This window comes from Pseudonaja textilis, chromosome 5 (assembly GCF_049901715.1).
Source record: "Pseudonaja textilis isolate UNSWEBS1 chromosome 5, rPseTex1.2, whole genome shotgun sequence".
In the NCBI taxonomy this organism is placed as follows: Eukaryota; Metazoa; Chordata; class Lepidosauria; order Squamata; family Elapidae; genus Pseudonaja; species Pseudonaja textilis.
Window position 1 is genome coordinate 43437138 of NC_141994.1, and position 26297 is coordinate 43463434.

At 37.0% G+C, this 26297-nt stretch overlaps 1 protein-coding gene across 2 annotated transcripts; it reads left to right on the top strand.

Moving 5' to 3' along the window:
- The first annotated feature begins 619 nt into the window (after positions 1-619).
- Positions 620-20433, top strand: GAS2L3 (growth arrest specific 2 like 3). Of its 2 annotated transcripts, XM_087934654.1 has the most exons (10): positions 620-737; positions 968-1121; positions 2443-5595; positions 5925-6093; positions 7223-7335; positions 10510-10651; positions 13465-13528; positions 14075-14213; positions 15403-15510; positions 15930-20433. In XM_087934654.1, exons 3-10 carry the CDS (start codon positions 5578-5580, stop codon positions 17319-17321), a joined length of 2145 nt encoding a protein of 714 aa, XP_087790780.1. In that variant the 5' UTR covers positions 620-737; positions 968-1121; positions 2443-5577; the 3' UTR covers positions 17322-20433. The 2 variants fall into 2 exon arrangements, with proteins under 2 accessions (XP_087790780.1, XP_087790781.1); XM_087934655.1 differs by lacking the exon at positions 968-1121 and having other exon boundaries at positions 626-737.
- Positions 20434-26297: the final 5864 nt, after the last annotated feature.

Below are 26297 nucleotides of genomic sequence, written 5' to 3' on the forward strand. Positions count from 1 at the left end.
GGACTACCTGTACTGTATTCCAAGCTGACCTATCCAGTGCATTTGTTAATCAAGACTTAGTTTATTCTGTGGCAAGCACAGCCATAAATGTGTGTAGGGTTGTGTTACCACATATTTTATACCGAAAAAGAAGGAACCTTTAATTGTGCTCTTAATCTATTTCTCTGACTCCACACTGACTTTTCTAGTTAGGCTGCTGGGTGTTGAAACTTTAATGTTTTCCCCCCGAAGCATACAGAGGAGAGTTAAATCCTAAAAACCGCGGCCGGACTCCAAAGCAGGCTGTAGCAGAGAGAGGCAAAGCCTTGGCAAGCGCTGCCCCAATTGCCGCACATCCCCTGCCTTCTCCTTCAGCTGAGGAGATATCAACACTCGGCCCACACAATAATCCGTGGTGACTGTCGCCTGACACTCACGGCAGCAGGATCCCCCCCCCCGCCCCCCAACACACACGACCGCTGCATCCCTTCCGTTTGAATCCTGCCCGAGGACAAGCATCCGTCCCCCACCCATCCCGAAAACTCGCTCTCCCTCCTCTTTCTCGCCTCAGCCGCCGCCTCGGCGGCCTGGGCCCCGCCTCGCGTCAGCTGATTGGGCCTTTCGAATTGTTGCGAGCGGACGCGGCCGAATGAATCAGGGAGCGCTGGAGCTCGAGAGGATTCCCTGCCGCTGCCGCAATCTCACGTGTGCCTCCCCCGGCAGAGGATGCGTGGGGGGTTCTGACTCTGGGCTTTCCCGTAAGTATCTCCAAGTTTCCCCGCTAGATAGAAGATTGTTTGATTGAGGTGCGATTTCTCCTGGTTGAAACGCAGTAGGTCCCCGAAGCAGATTTGGGACAGATCACAACCTACTGGGCTGAAGCATGGTTGGTTGTTTATGGCTCAGTAGAGTTCCCTGTGCCATAGAAGGGGATGCATTGCCTTAAACCTCAAGGCGCTAATGCTGTTTCCTTGCTTCCTTGGGATAGGGCTATGGAAAAGTGCTGGCCATTTATCCAGGAAAGGGGAACAATATCAGTTCAGCGCTTGCTCTCTGTTGCAGTGACGCACATACAGTCTTGACCAGCAGTTTGCTCGCCCGGAGGAAACGGCTTTCTGCAACCTCAGCCCTCATTCCGGCAGGTATTTTTGAAAAATAGGAGCTATAGTCCAACAGGGAACCAAGTTGAGGAAAACTTGAAATAGAAGCTATGCTGACTTTTTTACCGCATTTTGCCAATGGCATGAATACTCAAATTAACTGAAACTCAAAAACAATGAAAGGATGTGACACAATATAACAACCTGTGGCAAATTGTTCCTTACCCTGGCTGACTTTGGAGTTTGCAAGTTCTGAATTCAACATTATATGGTCTTCTAGTAATTTTCAAACGATGTAAGACAGTGTTTTTCAAAATTGGCAAGCTTAAGTCTGTGAATTTCAATTTCCAGAATTCCCCAGCCAGCATGGATGAAGTTTGAAAAATACTGGTGTAAAGTAATCATGGTTTTATATATTAACCTTAAAAATGGAATGTAATTATAAGGCGTGTTACTAACATCACATACATAATTATATATATGTGGTTATGCATATAATTTCTGTAATAATTCACCTGAGGGTGAAGCACTCATCCCTCACTACAGTTGTAGTGTCCTGTACAAATTAATGAAGTTGTTTTCTTTGATTGTAAAACTACTTTGCATTCAGCCCTAGAGGTTCAGAGATGTGAACCCCAAATAATTTAAAATATCCTTTCAGTTTAAAATTTGAAGGCTAAACTTTAAAATGTTAAAATAGCAGGAAGGGTCTCAGAAGAACAATCAAAATATTGAAACCTGTGTACTCCTTAAAAAAAATTCTTTTCCTCAACTTCCACAAGGTTAAGTAGTGTTTCCTTTGGAAAAATAATTTTGTTGGTTTAAATGCCCAAGTGTCCTCTCCCCTTTTCTAACTAGTGTTGAAATAATTGTTAAGACAAGAACTCCTCTTAAGAAAATATATATTTTCTGGTCCTGAAAGATCATTGCTAGTGTTCTAATTGTACAATAAATTAATATGCATCCCTTGTAATATTCAAATAGCATTGAAAAGATTTAGCTGAATACTACAAGGTAGAATTATTATCTGAAATTATCACATGCAGCTCTGTTCCTACTTGCTTTATAGTTGGCCCATTGAATTCAGTAGCATTTCTACACAAGTATATACACAGGATTATATTATGACTGGGGTTATGTATTTTAATCCATGATTTATTTTAGAATTGGTTAAACAAGCCATGTAGTCTGCTTCTCATGTAATGTCATAAGCTATGATTTATAAATCATAATGTCTGTGATGTATGAACTGAAGTATATTTTGTATTCAGATATCCCAATCCTAATTCAACCATTTTATGAAAGAAAACAAGGAACAAACTTAATACTTGTATATCTTTTTTCTTCTTATTTTTTCCCACAGAAGACTTCCTGGTTTTCTTAAACCACAATTTCCTGTGATTATTGAACTATAAATCTGTTCTTTGCAAGTCTCCTTTAAAGGCCAAAGGGAGAAAAAAAGAAAACCAGGGTGAAAAGGCATGTACACACTCCTTATTTGTTCCCAATCCTCAATTTGATAGATTCAAACAAGTTAAGTCCTGAAACATAGAAAAGGTCCCATTCAGCCAGAAAATGCAAGCCACATTGTACAGGTAGTCCTCGATTTACAACTGTTTATTTAATGACCATTCAAAGCACTGAAAAAAGTGACTTCTGACAATTTTTCACATTTATGAGCACTGCAACATCAAACACTTGACAACTGACTCATAATTATGATGGTTGCGATATCCCAAGGTTACGTGATCACCTTTTGCAACCTTCTGACCAATGGTGGATTCAAAAATTTTACTACCGGTTCTGTGGACGTGGCTTGGGCGTGGCAGGAGAAGGATACTGTAAAATCTTCATTCCCTTCCCATTCCTGGGAGAAGGTTACTGCAAAATCCCATTCCCTCCCCACCCCACTAACCTGCTTTCCAACTCCATTCTCCTGTGCAGGGTAACAAAAGAAGACCCAACCGATCAGCTGGGACTCAGGAGGCAGAGAGTAGATGGGGGCGGGGCCAGTCAGAGGTGGTATTTGCCAGTTCTCTGAACTAAAAATTTCTTCTACCAGTTCTCCAGAACTGTTCAAAACCTGCTGAAAACCACCTCTGCTTCTGACAAGCGAAGCCAATGGGTAAAACAATTCAGTTAACAACCATGGTACTTATTTAACAACTGCAGTGATTCACTTAACAACTGTGGCAAAAAAGATTGTAAGATGACAAAACTCACTTAACAATGGTCTCTCTTAGCAACATAAATTTTGGGCTCAATTATGTTCGTAAATCAAAGACTACCTGTAGTCAGCTGTAATGAGATTTCTGTTTTGGCTTATTGAATTGTGACCTGAAACACTGTAGCTTATTCCATAAAAAAAATCAGTCAGTCCACAGCTTAACTTGGTATGTAAATTCAGTTAATAAATCTGTAATGTGAGAAGCAAAATTCTAGCCATCAATTTGTGAGCTTCATAATTGTATTTTAATTGATTCCAAAGACAGATGTAATACTATGAAGTGAGCTGATATTAAAATCTTCTGACATTTTCTTTCAAGTGTGTAGTCTTTTTCCAGAATAGGCAGGCTTTGTGTGGCATTCTTGAAAAATGAAGATGCTGAACATTCTTTTAATAGTTCTTTTTTTGAATATTTCCCTTTGTTCAAGCTGATAGTCTGCCTTGCATATTGGGCAGTCTTTTTATTACTGTGGCAATTGGCTTGTTAAGGGCCTTGTTCAAATGTGTAAGTGTTCCATCATTTAATGAGAGCAGTATTTTTGGTAGCTGTTGCCATCATGTTTTTTTTTTCCTTCTAAAATGTCAATGAAGCCCCTTACTTTGGCCTATTAAGACAAAGGGCTTTTTATGTAAATGAACTTTATTCCCTGGTACTCACTGTGGGAAGCTGAATACATTAGTTAGTAAAGACTTGTTCTACTTTCTGCCTTTTTTGTGTAGAATAAAGGAGAGAAATATCAGGAGGACGTGAGTTTCTTATGTTCAAGTAATAAATGGTGGCATTTGTTTAGGATCTGTGTTTCCAGCTAGCTAGAAACTGAGATTTTTGATGTAACTTTAAATTTACTACTTTATCAATATTGGTATGCAAGTGAACTTTTTTCTGTATGTGATTTGAAGATTATTTTAAAATGAAATTTACAAGGTAGTTTTTGTTCTAAATAATGTCATACAGTAGGATTTGCATTGCAATGCAACTGTTCGCAGTGCAGATTTTTCCCCCCATACAGTATTAATTATTCAATTGATTGAAGTCTCATGCTTTAAGTGTTTCTATGGAAATTTGTAACAATTCAGATTTCAATTGCAGTTTGAATTCTTTCTATTCTTTGCCAGTAGTTGAGGAAATGTTCTTCCTTTGAGGCAACTGTATTATCATTTTTAAAAAACTGAGATAAATGTAAAAATATAAACAATGTTTAAAATGTATGAAAAACTAACGAGCAAGCACTGGATGTTATTTCATACTGATATACCTAGAATTATTCCTATGCTAACATTTTAATTAACTACATCTATAGAATTGATAATTTTCAATGGAAAGCACAGACTCTTAGATTTTCCTTATCTAAATTTCAAATTTGCAATAAGTCATGTAATTTGACATCAGTTTATTTATGGAACTCAAGCAAGTGAGTAGGAATAGATATGATAACGATATTTCTGTGACACCTGTCACCCCACTGATTGCCAGAGTTGCTTCAACTCTGTCTGTCTGACCGGCCTCTGTTCCTTTCACTGCATCCCTCTGGAAGCTGTGTGCCTAGTGAAAGAGGGCAACCATTTCACATAAGAAAAACTGGAAACTGTTTTATGACTCCTTCAATTTCAATTCTTATTCATATGCCATTTTTACATTTTGTAATAATCCCATAATTAATCTGTAGATCAATGACTTTGGGGCAAGTATTGGTATTAATCAGTCGATTACCAAGTAAGTTTTTAAACTATTTGAAAGTTATTACTAAGATGGATGTTAGTTATTTGCAAACACTATGAAAAAAGAGCTAAAATATCTCATATTAATAAAATAATGGCTAAAGATCTTTAAAAATGCTTTTTTTACTGGAGGATGTTTTCATGTTCATTTAACATTCCAGAGACAGTTTTAAGAAGTGTAGAAATCAATGTCATTTTGCTGGAAATATAAAATGGGAGGGAATATTTACACATATGAATTAGGCTTGTCTACTGTAATGCATCATTTGATTTTTTTACTCATATTTGCCAAGACGTGAATCCACTTTTGATATATAAAAACATGGAATGTTGTTATAAGGATCATAGAGATACTGAGCATGAAAGCTGAAACAAAGGTTATATTCAATATTGGAAATAAAGTACAACCCCAATTTTGGATAATCAGTACTGCTTTACTTTTTCTTAATCTGTCTTTTCAGTGTTATAGATAAATGAAGGAAAATAAACAAAGTACAATTTGACACCTTTTTCTCTTTTTCCCCCCCTCATTCCTGGGAACAACAAGTTATCATGCAACATACAGTTCAGGTAGGCAAACTGAAATATTTACATCTATACCTGTTAAATATTTTCCTACTTTCTGATACGTATCTGAAGAACATAACTGACTAGATTTAATGTTCAACTCTAATGGAACTTTATGCTTGTTTTGTAAAAAAAATCTAGATGGGTTGTACAAGCCAAATTCAGCTTCTAATAGAGCTGCAGTACTCCAAAATAATAGTGAATCATTTGGAGAACATATATTACATTGTTATGAACTTTACATTTTTAAAGACATTGATAATGGATTGAAACTATGATCAGTTGTTGCATAGTGCTGAAATTGTAATCAGTCTTGTTGATATGTACCTTAGGTGTGGTTTGGAGATGATTTACCTATCAGTCCACGCAGTCCACTGACTCCAAGGCATGGCCCTGGCCTGGCTGATGTGTTACTATATGACCAATGGATATCTGTCCGACATGAAGCAACTTTGATTCCTATGCAAGAGGATCTGGCTATCTGGCTATCTGGCTTATTAGGTTTGTTTGAAGAACCATGTAATTACTACAGAAATAGATATGGGCTCAAGCTAGATTTAGACTTCATGCTTTTAGAAGTTACAACCACTAATTTTACCGTTTCTCCTTTTATAGAAGTCTAGTCATTTGTTGAGTACATAATACTGCTTTACCCTAAACAATTTTAAAATGCATGTCTCCTTTTTGAAAGATTGACTAGTATGAGGTTCAATATTTTTCCTAATTACCGTGTTCCTCCAACAATATGGCCTCTACCAATAAGAAGGCCCAGCATGATTTCTAGGCATGAGGTGAAATTAAGTCCCGCCCCCAAAATTTAGGCTTATTTAATCCATGCGTTTCCCTGCCATTTCTCACATTGTTCGTTAAAACTACACGAGGTGAAGAGAAATGGGGGGGAAGGGGAGGGAGAGAACTTGCCTTTAGGAGCGCCCTGCAGGTAGCCTAGGCTAGAATAGCCCAATCTACTACTGATAAACATCGGCCAATAGAAGCTCCCCGAAGGCAGAGTCACCAGTCACTTCTGTTGGCCGGTAGAAGTGGCCTTGGGGCGATCACCCAAGCGCACTCCCCGCGCCACGAAGCCATTTCTATCGGCTGATGGAAGCACTCCAAAGGCAGTCACCAGCTGCTTCAGGGCGAGGCGTGGCTGCCCCACGTAGGCTCCCCTCGCCATGAAGCCATTTCTGTTGGCCGATAGAAGCTCCCCAAAGGCAGAGTCACCAGCTGTTTCTATCAGCTGATGGAAGCTCCCCAAAGGGGTAGTCACCAGCCGCTTCTATCGGCTGTTAGAAGCGGCCTCAGGATGAGCACCCACGCATACTGCCCTCACCACTAAGCCGTTTCTGTTGGCCGATACAAGTTCCCCAAAGGCAGAGTCACCAGCCGCTTCTATCAGCCGGTAGAAGTGGCCTCAGGGCGAGCGCCCCACGCACACTCCTCTCGCCACAAAGCCGTTTCTATCAGCTGGTGGAGTGTTACAGAGGCTTGAATAGCGAGATGTAAATTTAATAATAAATAAATAAACTGTATTTCCCAGTTGATTTAGGATTGCAGCTATGTTTATATCTAAGTTATCAGTTTGAGTTTTATCTTTTCTCTACTAATGAAAATCATGGCTTTTCTATAGGTATTGAACTAAAAGCAGAGCATTTATTGGAAGAACTTGATAACGGGGTACTGCTATGCATTTTGATTGGAGTTATTCAAAGCATTGTTAAAAGTAACTCAAATGATTTAAAAGTAAGTTTATTTTTTAAAAAAGCAATTAACTTTTCTTTAAATTAATGGAGCAAGATTATCCTATTAAATGTGCTTGTACTTACCTGAAAGGAAGACAATCCTGCATGTAAGTTTTAAACATTAACAAAAATATTCTCTACTAATATATCTTAGTAAATCTAAGATTATTTCCAGATTTTAAATATAAATTACTGAGTAGAGAGGAATTTAGTCTTCCTCTCAAATGAATATATTACATTGCTTTTCTACAAATGTAAATACACTGCTCAAAAAAATAAAGGGAACACAAAAATAAGACATCCTAGATCTGAATGAATGAAATATTCTCATTAAATACTTTGTTCATTACACAGTTGAATGTGCTGACAACAAAATCACACAAAAATTATCAATGGAAATCAAATTTAGCAACCCATGGAGGCCTGGATTTGGAGTTACACTCAAAATTAAGTGGAAAAAAAAACCACTATAGGCTGATCCAACTATCAGTGTCCTTAAAACAAGTCAAAATGTAGCTCAGTAGTGTGTGTGGCCTCCACATGCCTGTATGACCTCCCTACAATGCCTGGGCATGCTGATGAGGTGGTGGATGGTCTCCTGAGGGATCTCCTCCCACACCTGGACTAAAGCATCTCCCAACTCCTGGACAGTCTGTGGTGCAACATGGCGTTGGTGGATGGAGCAGTTAGGGTTAAGGATGGAGCGAGACATGATGTCCCAGATGTGCTCAATTGGATTCAGGTCTGCAGAACGGGTGGGCCAGTCCATAGCATCAATGCCTTCGTCTTGCAGGAATTGCTGACACACTCCAGCCACATGAGGTCTAGCATTGTCTTGCATTAGGAGGAACCCAAGGTCAACTGCACCAGCATATGGTCTCACAAGGGGTCTGAGGATCTCCTCTTGGTACCTAATGGCAGTCAGGCTACCTCTGGCGAGCACATGGAAGGCTGTGTGGCCCCCTAAAGAAATGCCACCCCACACCATTACTGACCCACTGCCAAACCGGTCATGCTGGAGGATGTTGCAGGCAGAAGAACTCCAGACCCTGTCACGTCTGTCACGTGTTCAGTGTGAACCTGCTTTCATCTGTAAAGAGCACAGGGTACCAGTGGCGAATTTGCCAATCTTGGGCTGTAAGCACAACCCCCGCCTGTGGATGTCGGGCCCTCATACCACCCTCATGGAGTCTGTTTCTGACCGTTTGAGCAGCCACATGCACATTTGTGGCCTGCTGGAGGTCACTTTGCAGGGCTCTGGCAGTGCTCCTCCTGTCCCTCCTTGCACAAAGGTGGAGTCCTGATTCTGGGTTGTTGCCCTCCTACGGCCTCCTCCACGTCTCCTGGTGTACTGGCCTGTCTCCTGGTAGCGCATCCATGCTCTGGACACTATGCTGACAGACACAGCAAACCTTCTTGCCACAGCTCGCATTGATGTGCCATCTTGGATGAGTTGCACTACCTAAACCACTTGTGTGGGTTGTAGTCTCCGTCTCATGCAACCACTAGAGTGAAAGCATCACCAGCATTCAAAATTGACCAAGCCATCAGCCAGAAAGCATAGGAACTGAGAAGTGGTCTGTGGTCACCACCTGCAGAACCACTCCTTTATTGGGGATGTCTTGCTAACTGCCTATGCTTTCCACCTGTTGTCTATTCCATTTGCACAACAGCATGTGAAATTGATCGTCATTCAGTGTGGCTACCTAAGTGGACAGTTTGATTTCACAGAAGTGTGATTGACTTGGAGTTACATTGTGTTGTGTAAGTGTTCCCTTTATTTTTTTGAGAAGTGTAGTTTAAGAATGTTAAACAAAAATCCTATGTACTACAGTTCATTTTTTTTTTCAAATGTGTGGAAGCAGCCATAATGTTCTTGCATAAAATAGTATGGTGCTGAATATTTCACCCTAATAACAATGCTACTTTAATTTTAATATTATCCTATGTTTAATTAATGCATTCAGATAGCAATTCTTGCAATTCATCCTCTGCTTTATGCTATTATGTTCACCCCATACTACAATAAGCATGTGTATCTCAATTTGTTATGTGAATTAACTGGGAAATAAAGCAAGAATATTAGAACGCCTTCACCTACGTTTTTAGAATTCTGGGACATACTGATCTGGTTCAGTGCTCTAAGTCCGTGAGTAGTTTGGTATTGCTTTGGATTAATATGTTGTGTAAATGGGCATATTCCCACTTTAATGAACCACATACATTTGCCCCAGGGATAGCTTAATGTTACTTAATACATTTTGTGTCTTCAGAGCATGAGAAATCTACATATAACAGTCAGCTGGTTTAGGATGATATTTATTGAACAAGATTTCTGGTAAACATGAAGTGTAGTGCAGGAGTTCTGAAAATAGGAAGTGCTACAGCTGGTACAGATATTGGCGCTTAGGACTTTTGAAGTTGGGGAGTCAGGTGATCTATCATAAAAGAATGGTGAAAGAATTGTTGAATGTAAACCATGGCTATGGTGAAAAGTTGGAGGAAAAGTTACACAAATTAGATGCACTAGGTGAATTATGAACAGACAAAATATTATTTGGATAATACATACAGTGGCTTGAGATGGTACAGAATACATGAAAGCTGTGCCTCAGATTAGGTTCTGTGAAAAAGGAAAAGTAATTTGAAAGATGAAAGTCTGCTGATTAAAACTGTACATGACTTGGAATTCATTAGAAAAATGTGAATCATATGTTCAAGCTGCTGACAGATTTGTTCTAATTTTAAAATACTGAAGCAGTATTTTGGATATAAATATCCTGGAGGGTTTGTTCTGGGTATTCATGTGATACATGTTATTGCCCTTGTATCTTTTGCCAGTATTTATATATATTTTATATATATTTGAAGTATCTTTCAAGCCATGTTTTCAGCTAAGTAAATGGGTCATCTACTTTTTTTCTGACAGCTAAAGGCGAATGCCACAGTTTGGTGTGTGGCCTTTTTTGCCTCTTAGCTGAGTCCTCAACAATACTATTTTAAACAAATTTTCCCATTGGTTATTTATATATAGCTGAGATTAATTTCTTTTGAAATGTAATCTTTTTTTGGGGGGGGAGAAGGAACCCCATTTTTCTTACTGGTTCTACTCTAGAAAAAGCTTTTGTGAATGTTTTGGATTTTTTCCTGTTAAAATTTCTGCATTACTTTCCAGAATTTCCCTCTGAGAAAAGTCCCCTGTAAAAAAGATGCTCCATCAGGATCTTTCTTTGCCAGAGATAACACAGCGAACTTTCTGAATTGGTGTAGGTGCATTGGAGTGGATGAGACTTATCTTTTTGAATCTGAAGGCTTAGGTAACTTTTGTTGCTTTTTTGCATTGTTTTGTTGAATTATATTAAACTAATTTCTTATATAGGCTATTATTCACTTCTAAATTTAAAAGACAAGAGGTGTTTGTATAAATGAGATCCTTCTGTATTGGAAAAATATGTTTCAAGAGTCTTGCTGGCGCAGTGGTTAGAGTGCTGTACTGCAGGCCACTTCTGCTGACTATTGGCTGCCTGCAATTTGGTAGTTCAAATCCCACCAGGCTCAAGGTTGACTCAGCCTTCCATCCTTCTGGGGGTAAAATGAGGACCCAGATTGTTGGGGGCAATATGCTGACTCTGTAAAACCACTTAGAGAGGGCTGTAAAGCACAATAAAGTGGTATATAAGGCTAAGTGCTATAAACTCTGTTAAAAACATGTAGAAATGCAAACGCTAAACAGGGCAAAATATTTCTTGGACTGAACTATTAAAACAACTTTTTTTGGGGGGGTGCTTTCTGATAATAGAAGTTACTATAAAAGTTTTAAATTTTAGTTTGACAAGTTTTATAATTATACCTTTCCAACAGAATTAAGAGGGGTTTTTTTTTCAAAAAATGTTGGGATTGTCTGATTTTTGCAAGATGAATTTGTATCAGGTTATTCTGATATTTTTGGAATATGTTGATGTGATAATGGCTTTATTAAATGTAATTGAATAAAGAAGTTAATGTTAACGGTTAATCTGTTGATAATCTTTTGCTTCAAGTCTTGGATTCTACCCTTATTACTTCTTTCTAACTTTATAGAAGTTAACAGTTTATATAAAAGTACAAACTGTTAACTATGCTAACTGTTACTCTCAGTTTTTTACTCATCCTAACAAAATCTGTTGTTAGGTTTCCACATCAAGGATTGGACTGCCTATCTCTTCTTGTTTCAGGTTGGATCTTATAACCAGCAGCTGCCAGACCAGATTTTTCCAGATGGACTAAAATCTTGTAGTGCTCATTAAGAAAAATAGCTTGAAGATGTATTGTTAATTAGGTTTTTAGCATTGTCTCTTTTAAAAATAGATAGACATAGCTGTAAGTCCTAGGCCTATATAAAATCATGGCTTAAATTGTTGGTATTGTATATTCTTTTTGAAGAGTATTCTTTATGTATTCGCTTTGCATGATGTGGTGTGTTTAAATTTAAAAAATATTCAGAATTGTTAAAGGTATGGCAATATTCAGTTTGTAGACAGTTTTTCAATATAACAGGAAAGTGTTTATAAGACACAATGTCATCCAAGAACAATAAGATTCATCTATCTCCTATGCACCATATTTTAATCTACATTCAGTTAATTTTTTCTGTAAAGGGAACAGGGTGTAGGTTCACCAAGCCTGTATAATAATGCAGTTTTAAGGGCACAATTCAGAATGCTTCGAAAGTGGTTACTGATTACAGTAGCTGGTTTTGTGGCATGAATATATGCTTTGTGTGTTCTTGGCAAAGATCTGCAAGGACCCTTTTGTAAGCTTGTGGGGGTGAAATAGAGAGTGGGTTTGTGCCTAGACAATATTCATGAAGGGGGCATATGGGTCTCAAAAGAGTTTCACTGCATTCATTGTTACAAATGCCATTCAATCTTTAAAAGTTTAGAAAGAGGCTAAGTTCCCTTTGCAGTGTATACCTGCCATAAGCAACTTGTAGATAATGTTGAGCTGGGTGAGATGTGCCTCATCACAGGGGCCGGACCATATTAATATGATACAGGTTATCCAAACTCTCTCACAGTAATCAAGAGCGGAACATTCAATGAGCAAGTCTATTTAAGTTCTGATTAATCAGATTTATTTTAAAGAAATTGATAGTTTTGCTTTGAAAAGTAAACTGTCCAAACTTGCTTCATTGTTCCTGCTCTTTTGGTGAAAGAAAAAGAAAGCTTGACTCTTCTGAAAAAAAAAAAAAGCCTCACACCTGATTCTCAGTTTTCCATATTTTATGCAGTTTATTTCTTAGATAAATCTGGTAATTGATCCTGCCATTATAATGCCAAGTTTTTAACTCAAACTGAATGTCTCAAGCATTCCTCTGCTTGTATTGCCCAGATTATACTGCCTTCTGTTTTAAACATTTAAAATGCTATACTATGTACACTAAATACCTATGAAAATTATGAATATGCATCCATTCTATTACACATCCTGAATGCATTTTTCCTCAAAGCTGAGAATTTTTGAAAGAAGGGATCACATAGGATAAAGCAGGATTTTTCAAAGTGGGAGTTGAGAATTCCTAGAGGGTTTCAGATAAATGGAAAAGTCAGAACAGCATCTAGGACTCACTTTTCTGCTCTGCCACAGAAGGTGACAATTTGGGAAAGGATTCTGCCTCCTGAAGTTTGTCAGGCCTCTCTCCTAGCCTTCCATAAAGCTTTGAATACCTGGCCCTTTCCCGGAAGAGCTGGGATAAGACTGAATGATTGTATATTAGAAGTTTGATTTCTAATTAGGGTTTGTTTTAATGTTTTTATAGTTTGATAGTATTTTATATGTTGTTTTAATTGATTGAGAGCGTCCCAGAGTTGTTTAAAAGATGGAATTATATATAAATGTTTTCAATAAATACATAAATAAATGCACTGGTAGATTTCCAAATCAATGACCACTAAAGAAAGGTCTGGATGCCAAGCAAGGATACACCAGGCAGTAAATTAGAAAAGAGCTTGCTGGTATAGACTTACACATTTACATACAAGTTGTATGTGTTGCAAATTTTGATCCATGCCGTTGAATGTAGGCAAGTGATCTAGGTTTAATAATTAAACTAATTTCTTTTCCTTACCTGCACTAATTTTTTTTTTGACAGTGCTGCATAAAAACCCAAGACAAGTGTACCTTTGCTTACTGGAAATTGGTCGGATTGTATCAAGGTATGTATTCATTCCTTTCTCCAAGTAGATGCTTTGAATGCATTGTGAGTCTCCCCAAAGGTTCTTAGAGTTTTTCGCAGCAGAGATTGGCTATTTTCCTAAGAAAACATGGTATTACAAACTAACCTAGTGCATTTTAACTAGTGCTTGATTAGTTTACATTTTTGTATTTGAGTGCTGAAAATTGGGTTAATTGATAAATCTCATTGAAGTTAAGAGTGTTATGAAAACACAACCATTCAGGTATACACCTATATTCCCTAGCAAAGCAGTCCAGGTGTCATAGGATATTTTGCATTTTCCACCTAAGGAAGTTTTCCTTTGCCATTGGGTGAGATAATGAAAGGACTTCTACTATCATTGTTACACAGAGAAAGTTTTACCAAAGAAGCTAGTAACCCATAGGACAATAGGATGTTTTATTCCTGTGTTCAACCCTTATTCCCAAAAGTACTCAGTGTAATAACCACTCTCACCCTATGGTTATTGTCTTAGAATTTTCCTAAAATTCTAAATGTAGTATTTTATACATTTTTCTTTTTATAGACATGGAGTGGAACCACCAGTATTAGTAAAGTTAGAGAAGGAAATTGAATTGGAAGAAACTTTGTTGATGTCCTCTGATAGTATAGCCCCTATAGTTTCCTACAAATCGTGCTGTCAGCATGGAGAATTACATGAAGCAGTAAGTAGCATGCATATTTATGCCTATGAAACTATAAATATTTCTGGAATCTGTAACCTGAAGAACTGCAGTGGTGAATTAGGCAAACTTTCTTGATATTTTGAATGAATAGATCATGCTATGTCCAAGTTTGCTTGATTTGGAATAACATATTATGCAGGCCAAGTCATAAACAGTGTTTATTAACTGTAATAACATTTGGACAAAAACAGAAAATTTTGATTTATCTTATAAATCATAGTCAGGCAAACCATGTTCAGTATAAAATATGAACCTAGCCCAAGTGTCTGCAAATCTCATTCCAATCAAAAATCTATCTATTAATGAGCTGTGGTGGCACAGTGTTTAGAATGCTGTACTGCAGGCTACTCACTGCTCACTCCAGGAGTTCGATTCTGAGCAGCTCAAGGTTGACTCAGCTTCCATCCTTCTGAGATTGGTAAAATGAGGACACAGATTGTTAGGGGCAATATGTTGACTCTGTAAACCGCTTAGAAAGCACTATGAAGTGTTATATAAGTTTGTGCTATTGCTATAATGTTGGTCAAGATTACAGTAAAGCAAATTAGTTGATATTTTTGTACATCTGATTCACTAATTATTATTTTATGACTTTATAAACTGATGTAGCATGAAAGGTGAAACCATTTTGTTGTCAGACCATGACTTGTCACAGAAGAGAGCCATGCAGAAGAGACAGAATTTGACAGCAGCTAATAAAATAATGAAAAGAACATTAAAAAGCCACTTTAAGATCTAGCAGGGGGTTAAATTGAATCAGCATTCAACAGTATATTAACATTTAAAAGTAGATATAAAAAACCAAAACAAAATGTGCAGTTAAAATCCAGGCATTCCTAAAAAGCAGACAGTGGACAAAAAAACGATGGAGACTTAGCTCTCTGACCACTCCCACATAGCATTGTTACCTTCTAGGCCCTCTTCTCAGGTATGTTCATGGTCATCCCAAGAGTCATCTTGAGTCATTCCTAGGAGCTCCCGTTCATAACCGGGGAGCATGCTGCCAAAGAGCCAGCTTTGACAGTGAAACCAGCTGTCTCTCATCAGGAGAAAAAAATTTATCCTGGCTCAGAACTTCACCTTGGAGGCAGGCCCAAAAACTAATTCACATTTAGTGCTGTTTTTAATATATATTATATTAAGATAACAAAATCTTTGTACAATATAGGTTAAGCATATTGCTGAAGATCCTCCTTGTAGCTGCTCTCATAGATTTTCAATTGAGTATTTGTCTGAAGGGCGCTATAGATTGGGAGACAAAATTCTGTTCATTCGAGTAAGTATAAGTTTTCAGTGATTTTGCTCAGTCACTTATGTATCAATCTTAATTGGGTGGGAAATTATTCCTTTTCAAGAGATGACAATATAATTTAATTGCCACTACCTTACCTTAGTGATATTATCTGCATAGTTCATGGCCTATCTGAAAATGTCCTCCTGTTACTGATGTTTGGGAATATTCGGCAATCATTCTGTCTCTTTGCTGCCATAATATTGGGCAGCTTGTACTCCTCTGCATCTCTTGGTCTGCACTTGTTTTTTAGGGTCTGTGTTTGTACAAGACTTTTATTGTTTTCTAGGGATTGGTGCAAATGAGAAAACTGAATGTTAAAGCCATTTTAATATTTCATACAACACCTATGTTTCTTAAGTGCAATCAGTTATAATTAAACTATTTTTATTTTCTTCTGTTAGATGTTACATGGCAAACATGTGATGGTACGTGTTGGTGGAGGATGGGATACTCTTCAAGGTTTTCTTCTCAAATATGATCCTTGTCGAATGCTTCAGTTTGCAACGTTGGAACAAAAGATTTTGTCATTTCAAAAAGGTGCATCTGGTGATACGGTTTCTGATTCATCTGCTAAACCCCCACAGCCTCCACCCATGAATCCCATCTCTGCCATTGATGCATACCATAAACAAAGTTCAAAGCTCTCTACTATGGTTTCTGTTTCAAAAAACCCTCGTGTAGGTAATAGGAAACAGGAAGGGTGTAAGTTGTCCCAACCAACAGTTCTTTCTTCTTCAGAAGCAGCAAAGCATTTGTTACCTACAGACCAGTTGACAAGAAACCAGACCAAATTAAAAGATTCATCCGTAAATAATGTTCAGCCATTTTCCAAAGCATCAAAACCCGTTTCAAAAAAGCCAGCACCACCTCACAACCCTACATCTGTTTCAAAATATAGACAAACTGTAAGTAAGTGCTCATCATCAGCTCAGGGAAGAACTGCTTTAACACCATCAGCATCTCTTCAGAAATGTGCTGCATCATCTTTCAAGTCTGCATGTTCCCAAAACTCTCCAACTGTACAACATTCTACTCTAAGTTGTTCAAACAATAAACTTTCCAGGTTGCCTGAAACAGCTACAAGGGTAGGCTCCCTAGAAGAACATCATTCTCCTAATAATGCAGCTGGGCTCAAAAATGTAGCCAAATGTAAGCCTCTTTCAAAAACCTCAGCAAAATCGGCAAAGACAATTAATAGAAATTTACATGTGTCTAAGCCATCTTCCCCTCAAACATCTTCTACAATGCCTACAAAAATAATTTCCCAAAATAGTAGTCAAACATTACCCACACAGTTTTACTCACACAGAGGGAAATTGGAAACTAAACAAACCAAACAGAAAACTGCTCTTAGCCCCAAAAGTTCGAATTCTTCTCTTACAAATGATAAAACAACTGAGCAGACATCTACATTAGATGTAAAGAGTAAAAATTCATTTTCATCTGTTAATAATAATTCTTCAGCCAAGAAGAGACCAGTTCAAAATAGCAGGATGAAAATACAGGTAACAACTGATGCAACAACACATTCTGATCGTATGCCATTATCTATTGTGCGTCTTCCTCAAACCTCGACCATAAGGAAAAAGACAGTCAAAAGTCAGGCACAGGTCAAAGTCTCCCAGAAGAATGATAAAGGCCTGGATTCAACCACTAAGGATCCCATTTTAAAAGGAAAAGCTACAACTGTTCCAACTAAAGGGACACAGATTAGGTTAAACGGTTCCACAGTAAAGTCAAAACAGGATGATGATTACTTTGTTGTGACAGGGAATAAGAAACTCAGAAAGTAAAGTACCCAGAATTTTCAAAAGGCCACCTTATGCTTGGGACCTTAACATTAAATAACAATACAATAATTTGAATGCTAATTGTCTTGGAACAGGAAAGTTTAAAATGTTTCCTAGTCCCCATAAGTGCAATAGTTGACTGATTACAAATAGGCACTTTATCACAATCTGAATTATAAATATTTTGAGATCTATTTCTCACATTGATATTAAGATGGTAAGGCTGCTCCCAATAGGTCATTTATTGCTCAGTTTTATGTGGCAAATATCTCTTAATGAATTGTAAGGTGGTGTTTACCATCTCCAAGGAAAAATACTGCATAGTAAATTGGCTGTATTATTAGTTACATCTCCCAGAAAAAAATGATATCTTCAGATAATATAGTTGTTGACTCTACCATGAATATTGGTTTTTGGTAAGGGCTTTGGTCAAACATGAGAATTGGTGTTTACTACTGTTATATGTGCATACTACTAAGTAGAAAAGCAACTGTCAAATAGCCTTGAGTTAAGAATAACTCCAAATATCTATAATGCTAAATTTTATTTAAACTTTCAGTGCACAGAGAAAACATTTTACAAGAGTTCTTGGCTTTAGAGACAATAATTTTAGTGCCTTCACAGATTATGTGCTTTGTTAGCTGTATTACAGGAAAGACTGAAAAGTGGCTAAAATGTGTATTCTAATTATGGGTTGTGTTCAAGGCTACTGTAACCAGTTGGACTTATATGAACAAAATTATGCATTCAATTATAATTTAATGATGATACTGGCACTGTGTAATCTTTTCATGTTTGCTTTCCTGAAACAACTAAAATTAATGCCAGCACAGTACTTCACTGTGACAATCTATAGAAGAAGAGCACCCAGTATATTTCTAGGAAATTATTTGTGCTTACAAAGTGGGAGAATAGCTTCAGAAATGGGTGATATAAGCACAACTGAAAACCTTTCAAGTAAGCTCCCTTTGGAATTTTTATATTTATGTTCCACATTATTTCATTTTTAGATGTAGAATATATTTCTTATTGCATTAATCATTTTACTTACAACATAAACTAACAAGAAAGGAAAAGTACTTTTTTAGTTTCTTGTTTGCATTCAGTAGCGTGTATTCTCTGGCACTATGTATGTGTGTATACTGCTGTTAAGCACGGTTGCATTTGTCAGGCTTTTGAAGCAAATTTTAAAACACATTTGTGTTCCCCCTCCCCTAGGAAGTAAGAAAAACTTCTTAATTTCACTGTTGGCTAAAATGCTACTTGACTCAGTGCTAGTAGTTGAAATTCAATTTCAAATTCTTATCGTATGAAAATGTTTTCCTCCCTGCGCCCCCACCAAAAATTGTGAATTGGTTGTGGCCAGAGTTGAAAAAAAATAGTCAAGCAAACTTCCTGGCTCTGCTCTAGTTGCATTTTCGAAATAGATTGTATCTGGTTCCTTGAGGTTCATGTGGACAAGAGTTACGTTTTGTAATATATATTCTATCTTAGAGGAAAAAAAACGCAGTCAGATATTCTTAGGCAATGAAAATTTATATTCATATTTCCAGACTTTCTTATATACACAGATATCCTTAGCTGAATCAGACGAACTCTGAGATTGCAATCTTATAGCTACTTACCTGAAAACAACCATATTAAATAATGGCAATTCAGTGCCCATGCTGCATAGTGTTTTAGATATAGGATAGCATTAGATACAAAAGTAATTTGTATCTAATAAAAGAATGTCTAAATATTCATTTTTGCACTTCAACAACATATGGATTTGGGTGGCGGGAGGAATGTCTCAAATTATTATAACAAGCTTTGAGAAAAGTATATTTATCAACACATTTCTGCTTTCAGTTAATGTTTAGGTTTAAACAGTTTCAAAACTGGTTACGGTTGGTCCCTGTATTTATTCTTAAAACTGAGCAGGTACTATCCTGATTTCTTTCTCTGCCCTTCCAATGCTAAGTAGAAAAAAAATCCTAGGTATGAGATTGTAGATTATTGTATTTACCAAATAAGCATTGGAAAGCTGTAGCAAAATTAAGTGACACGGCTATATGGCTTCAATTGGGAACTGAATATTTAATTTTAGAAACCATACATGTTTCCAAGTATACCTGAAAGTACAGGTTGTGGTGGACTTTACCCTACAATTGGGACCAGAACTTCCACCATGATGCAGTTAACTAAGTCATGACATGACCGCAACCAACTTTACAATCTTTTTTGCCATGGTTGTTAAGCAAATTGAGCTTCCCTCAACAACTTTGCTTGTTGGAATCTGACTGGGAAACTTGCAAATGATGATTGCATGACCTTGGAATACTGAAACAGTTGTAAATTCATGTTGGCTGCCAAGTGCCCAAATCACGATCATGTGACTGCAAGCTCTGTATCCGTCTCATAAGTATGAGGACTGGTTGTACCATATTTTTGCTCTATAAGATGCACTCCCCCTCCCCCACCAAAAAAAAGTGGGTGGATATGTCTTTGTGTCTTATGGAGTGAACATTGCGGGGGGGAGGGGGGATGATGCAGCAGCGGCATTCGAATACCGCCCATCAGCTGTTCCAGGTGGCGGGGATTACCACTTTGCCATTTGTCGCCACTGATCATATAGGCAATAGGCGGCAGTGACGATCAGTGGCGAACAGTAGTGATTCCCACCACCTGGAACAGCTGATTGGTGGTATTCCGGGAGGCCGATCCAACCGCCAATCACCTGCTGATGCTGAATCGGGCTGTGATCACGTGCTGAAGGTGTTCAGGCTGTTTGCTATTTACTGCAAGAATGCTAGCCAGATGAATACCAATGGATGCTGGGAGGCAGGGGCAGATTTTTTTTTCTTGTTTTCCTCCCCAAAAGCTAGGTGCATCTTAAGTTCTGGAGCATCTTACAGTGCAAAAAATGCAGGTAAATCACTTTTTTCAGCACTGTCATAACTTCAAATGGTTGCTAAACAAATGGTCATAAGTCAAAGTTAAAGTTTCTACTGAAGAAGTCTAAAAATAAAATATTCTGCATTCATGATAAAAGCTACTGCTATGATAAAGGAATAAATTGTTTATGACATTAAAAGCACATTACCTTTTCTAATTAAAAGTATATTTGATTTAACTGCATGTTTACATTTATTGAATTCTAAGAGCATGTTATCACCAAATTCATTCACATGACATTTGAGTGGCTACAATCAGCACATGAAACTTTTAGCTAAATGGGATCTCTAGTCCTAGCAGAACAATAATCATTACGATATATTGACTATCAATTGGAGTGTGATTGGGTCATGACCTTCTGCATATATAGTTTAAAGTTTGTGAAGAGGAGAAGGGAATGAGACCCTCCTGCTGTACTAACTTTGTATTTTATAGCAAAACAGGACAATAAATACTGAGAATTTTATTAAATATCTGTCCAGAGAAGAAAATCCAATAATTGTAAAATACGTTGTAAAGAGAACAATTGTAAAAATACTTATTACACCAACCACTTCCTAGCCACATATGCATAATCAATGAATTGCTACAAATAATAGCATTTAAATTTAGATACTGCATTATAGTGTTTATAGCCCTCTCTAAATGGTTTACAATGTCAGCATATTGTCCTCAACTATTTGGGTCTTCATTTTACCAACCTCAGAAAGATGCAAAGATGAGTCAACCTTGAGCCAGTGAGAATCAAACTGCTGGCAGTCAGCAGAATTAGTCTGCAGTACTGCATTCTAACCACTGTACCACCATGCTCCAATGGTTAGCAAGTTATCCTTCCTTTGTTGTGTTATAAACAAGATGAAACTTCTCTGTCACAAATGAGTTCTTTGTCCAAAGTCTGAAGGAAAATAAAGAGTTCCAAATGATTACATAAGATTTATATACATGCGCATTTACACATAGCCAGTGGGTGGTGTAGTAATTAAGGAGTTGAACAGGAAAATCCAAGTCCTAGTCTATATTCAAGCAGAGTTTCTGGCCAAAGGCTACCTTGCCAACTCTCATGCCCAAAGAGGGACTAGAATTCATATTTGTTATTTCATCTTGCTCATTACATCAAAGTCTACTGTGATTGCCATAATATTTTTAGAATTTCTGATTATATAACTAAGTTATTATAAAGGCAAAGTAGAAGAAAAGAACAGGGCATCTTAGGGCATAAGTCTTTATAAGTTTAAGTTAATATAAGCTTTATCAATATAAGTTAATATTCATTCTTAGAGATTGCATGCGTTTTATGAATCCTAAATATAAAACTTTGAAGCAATGTATAACATGTTAACATAGACTTCATACATTTCCAAGAAAATGTTATCAATGCACTGAAATTATAGCTCTGGTTCTTGCCTGTTTCTTATTGTCTGATATTGTTAGAAATTTTACAGACCTGTATAAATCCACTGTAGTTTGAAGGCATCATTAGAATATTGTGCCATATTTAGAATATCTATGATAGCTCATTAAAATTTGAAAGTCAGGGACTTTACCATGCAACTCTAGCAAGGTATGACAAAAGCCCCATATACTTTTAAACAAATCCAATGGAAATGACTCACCAGTTTTATACTGTAAGTTTATTTGTAATAACAGATTTTTCAGTGAATTAATAACTATATCCTGATATCAATATGGTAAAACAATTTAGTGCAAAAGAAAATCTAATTTTTTGTTTGATTAGTGTGTTGTGAATCAAATTCAAAAAAATTAATGACACATTCCACTGTGTACCCTGAATAGATGGCACAATATCATTTTACTAATTTGTTTTAAACCTTGTGTTTCTGCACAGCCTGGATTAATTGCTTTGGGGGGGTGCTCTGAGGGTGAGATTTCTCTGGGGCCCACCAAAATTTTCTCACGGCCCACCTGGTTGGCGACCACTGCTCTAAGTCCCATCTGGAAAGCGCTGCAATTGAGAGAAACAGCATTCAACACGACTGCTGCTTCTCTGTGCCTCAGTGCTTTCTGGGTCGGACTTAGAGGACTCAAAGCGGCGGCTGACAGCTGCTAAATTGCAGTCTGCCCTCCCAGCAAGACCAGCAGTGGAGAGAAGCAGCCACTGTCCCGGAGAGCAGAGAGGAGGGCAGCAGGGCAGGCCCCGAAAGGCTGCTTTGTTGAGCTTTGCCGCACGGTGAAAGCTGCGCATGCATGGATGCAGCGAATCGGTGGGTTAATTTGAAACCCACCACTGAATCATACCAAGGCATTGCTATCTGCTTTATAAAATTTGTATCCTTCAAGACACATTAAAGAACCATTTAAAAAGCTGTAAGTTTCACAGAAGCATGATTGGAAATTGTATTAACATCTATATCAAAGCATTAATTTTAGATATCAAAAAATGAATTAGCAGAGGGGAAAAAACTAGCTTAGAACAATATGTGTGTGGAAAAAGCAAACTACATCCTCATTAAAAAAGATTAGTAGACTGCCAAATATCCACTAAGTTAGATTTAGACAAGTATTCTACCAAAATACTATGAATCCAGGAATATCATTTGGATGTTAAAATGTTTCCATTAAAAAAAACCTTTAATATGTAGAATTGCTGCTTTGTATAATTTTGTGGATGGTTGATGGTTTGGGTTTTTTGATATTGATGGTTTGGGTTTTTACTGTTTGATGTGCCACAAAGGGTTGTTACAATATGCGTGGCTATACATGTCAAATAAGGCACAATTCTACTTAAGAGAATTCTACACCAGCCTACATAGGCCAGAATATCAATCTTGCACTGCACGATTGCAGAAAGCAGCTACTGCATAATTCAAGCATGAGACCAATCCCAAAATTTAGAAAATCCTAAATTATTAAAGATACAATTTATAGCAATGCTCTTTTAAACCTCACACATAATTATATAGCAGAATAATTCTTTTCTTAGATTATTGAACATTTTGCCCATGGTTAGAGTATACATGACCTCTAGTGCTTCAACTGTAGATATGTACAGACTTTCAATGGTTGTGTGTATCTGTATTCTCAAAACCTTTTTTTGGTGTCACTCAGCTGGTGTCATCCACTTGTTCTTTATTTCACAAACCTTTTGTAACCATTTGCAAATTCTTTAGCTCACAGGCCACATGCCATTTTCTTAGAGGCTTATGTGTTATCACTTTCTGGGAAGCTTGAACTTGTCCTATTTTCAGCCTTCAACTGACCTCGTTTTTCCACACAGTTCAGTACAATTCAATTTACTTGCAGCTTTGACTTCACTTATCATGTTTCCCCCATGCAAAATTTTCCTATTCATTCCCCATTCATGCTCTAAAATGTTTATATTTTAAGATATGTTAATATAGAAATTATAGTAATAATATAAATGAATAATTGTGATTGCAAAAATTAGAAAAAAAACCAAAGTAGAAATGTAAAGCTAGAGAGCATGTTCCATCTAGTGGTGAGGGAGCATTAATGTACCATTATTTGCATGGTAATTCTAAGAAACCCTCTGTGAAGAAACAAGATTGTGCTTTGCATTAAGACACATTTATTTAACTATGGTTTTACTGAGGAAGCCTAACTAATCCAGTTGCCCCAGAATACATAGTACACAATATAGTTCTTGCAACAACAAAAAGTAGTAATTGTAGTTCATGCAAAACATGGAAAGAAGCAGACTCTATACATGAAAAGGAGTGAGACTATTGGATTATCTGTAAGATGATCCAATATATGTAATAGAAATCAGGTTTTGGGTTCAATGATTTTTCCAAAGAAATTGTCTGCTCAACTCATTTTAAAATAATTAAAATAATTTTATATATAATCTTAGTATCACTTTTTATCTAATGCTTTTTTGAGTTGCAGCAATTAAACTTTCTGCATATTTGTATGAGAAAAATATGAGTAAAGATGTAACAAAAGCTTGTGCTTCCTTTTTGATGCTTAGAGTACAATCAGCAAAATGGGGCCTGTGAAATTTTGGTAAATTTGTTTCCTAATTATCAGCTTCTTCTAACCCCAGTTTAAATATTTAATATGAATATTTAATTGAAATTCATTCTTTAAAAAAAAAATTCCAGACTGAACTGTTATTATTAGTAGTAGTGACCACTATTTAAAGTATTGGCAGTCTTGGGTTTTTAATAGTTTTACCTGGGCTATTAATAATAGATGGTGACCGTTTTCTGCACCTTGCTTCTCTGCCCTTTTGGTCTACTCTGATATGTTATAGTTACCACTACTAAAATTAAGATTTAAAAAAAAACCCTCTAAGCCCTTTTTCAGATTACCATCTTGACTGAAAATAAATCCTTAGGGATACAAAAGTGTGCATTAAAAATACTTCAGTTGGTTTAATACAGATATTGCCATAGAAAGGCCATGGCACCCTTCACTTATCCATATTCTGTGATGCTTTTTTCAGGTTCATTGAGTGGCTCTAGAGTTTATATGCGTCCATGTACTCAGTGCACTACATTTTAATTTAGCAGGTTAACATAACTATGTTCTGGCCTTGCAATTTGAAAGATGTTTCTTAAAGTTACAGAAATATTTTCATACCTTATCTTCTTCATTCCTACACAGCCCATGAGATATTGCTTAAACTTTCAGATACTACCTAAATAATAAAAGTAACATTGCAAATTAGTAATGAATTCTGCAGTCATCTGTTTCACTTCCTTGCTCACTAAATATCCAATTTGTTTACTTTATGCGCTTGAATTTTTTTTTAAAGTAAAAATGACAGCTTCTTGATAGTCTGGGGACCTCTAGTAGACAACACTATAGGAATGAAACAATTGGGAAGAATTTTATAAGTCATATTTTGTGTGCTTTTCTTATTTTTTTTAACAGAAGTTGCATATTGTTGCCATGTGAAGCCTAGTAGAACACAGCACTTAACTAAGAAGTCTATCTTCACCTGCAACTGTTACTTCTACTGTAACAATTATTATTCATAATATTAAAAAGAAAGTACAGAAGGAAACACCCTGACATTGCTTACTAAGCATAAGTAGCAGATACTAATAACAGATAATTAGAGTTGGAAGGGACCTTGTAGGTCATCTAGTCCAACCCCCCACCCAAGCGGGAGACCCTACACCATTTCTGACAAATGGCAGTCCAATCTGTTCTTGAAAGTCTCAAGTGATAGCAACAGCAGTTAGACTTATATATGCTTCATAGTGCTTTAACAGACCTCTCAAAGCAGTTCACAGAGTCAGCATATTGCCCCCAACAATCTGGGTCCTCATTTTACCAACCTCGGAAGGATGGAAGGCTGAGTCAACCTTGAGCCTGGTGTCATTTTTAACTGCCAAATTGCAGGCAGCCAGCAGGCAGCAGAAGTGGCCTGCAGCACAGCACTCTAACCACTGCACCACTGCGGCTCTTAGTAGTAGTAGTTTGTGAACCACTCTTTATGCTGTCTTCTCTTATCCCTATTTATTTTTTTATATGATTTTTTTTATTTTAAGACATACACAAACAATACATTAAAAAAAAACATAAAACACCTTCCATTTTGTACATACAGTATGTCAGTTGGTTTATAATCTTTTGTGCGATCCTTTCATAATCATTGTTCACAATTTGTATCAATCTCACATTGTCAAACTAACATATGCTTATCTATTTATCAATTATTAATTATCCTGCTATTTATTCCATCAATATTATATTATGCTGTCATCCAATGGTTATATACGTCTACATTATATTTTGTATCAGTCTATTAAACTTCTATAACAAAATTATCTATTCTGTTACCTTACCATGTCTTCAACACTTCCAATGTTAACACAAACAGCAGAGGCGACAATGGACAGCCTTGCCTTGTCCCTTTTCTTATATCTATGGATTCTGTTAATTCTTCATTCACCATCACCTTTGCAGTTTAAATGAATCACTGCAGTTGTAATGTCAGCACCACGCTTGTTAAGTGAATATGATTTACCCATTGACTTTGCCTGTCAGAAGGTCACAAAAGGTGATCACACGATCCTAGTCATAGATACATGCAGTTGCCAAGCTTCTAAA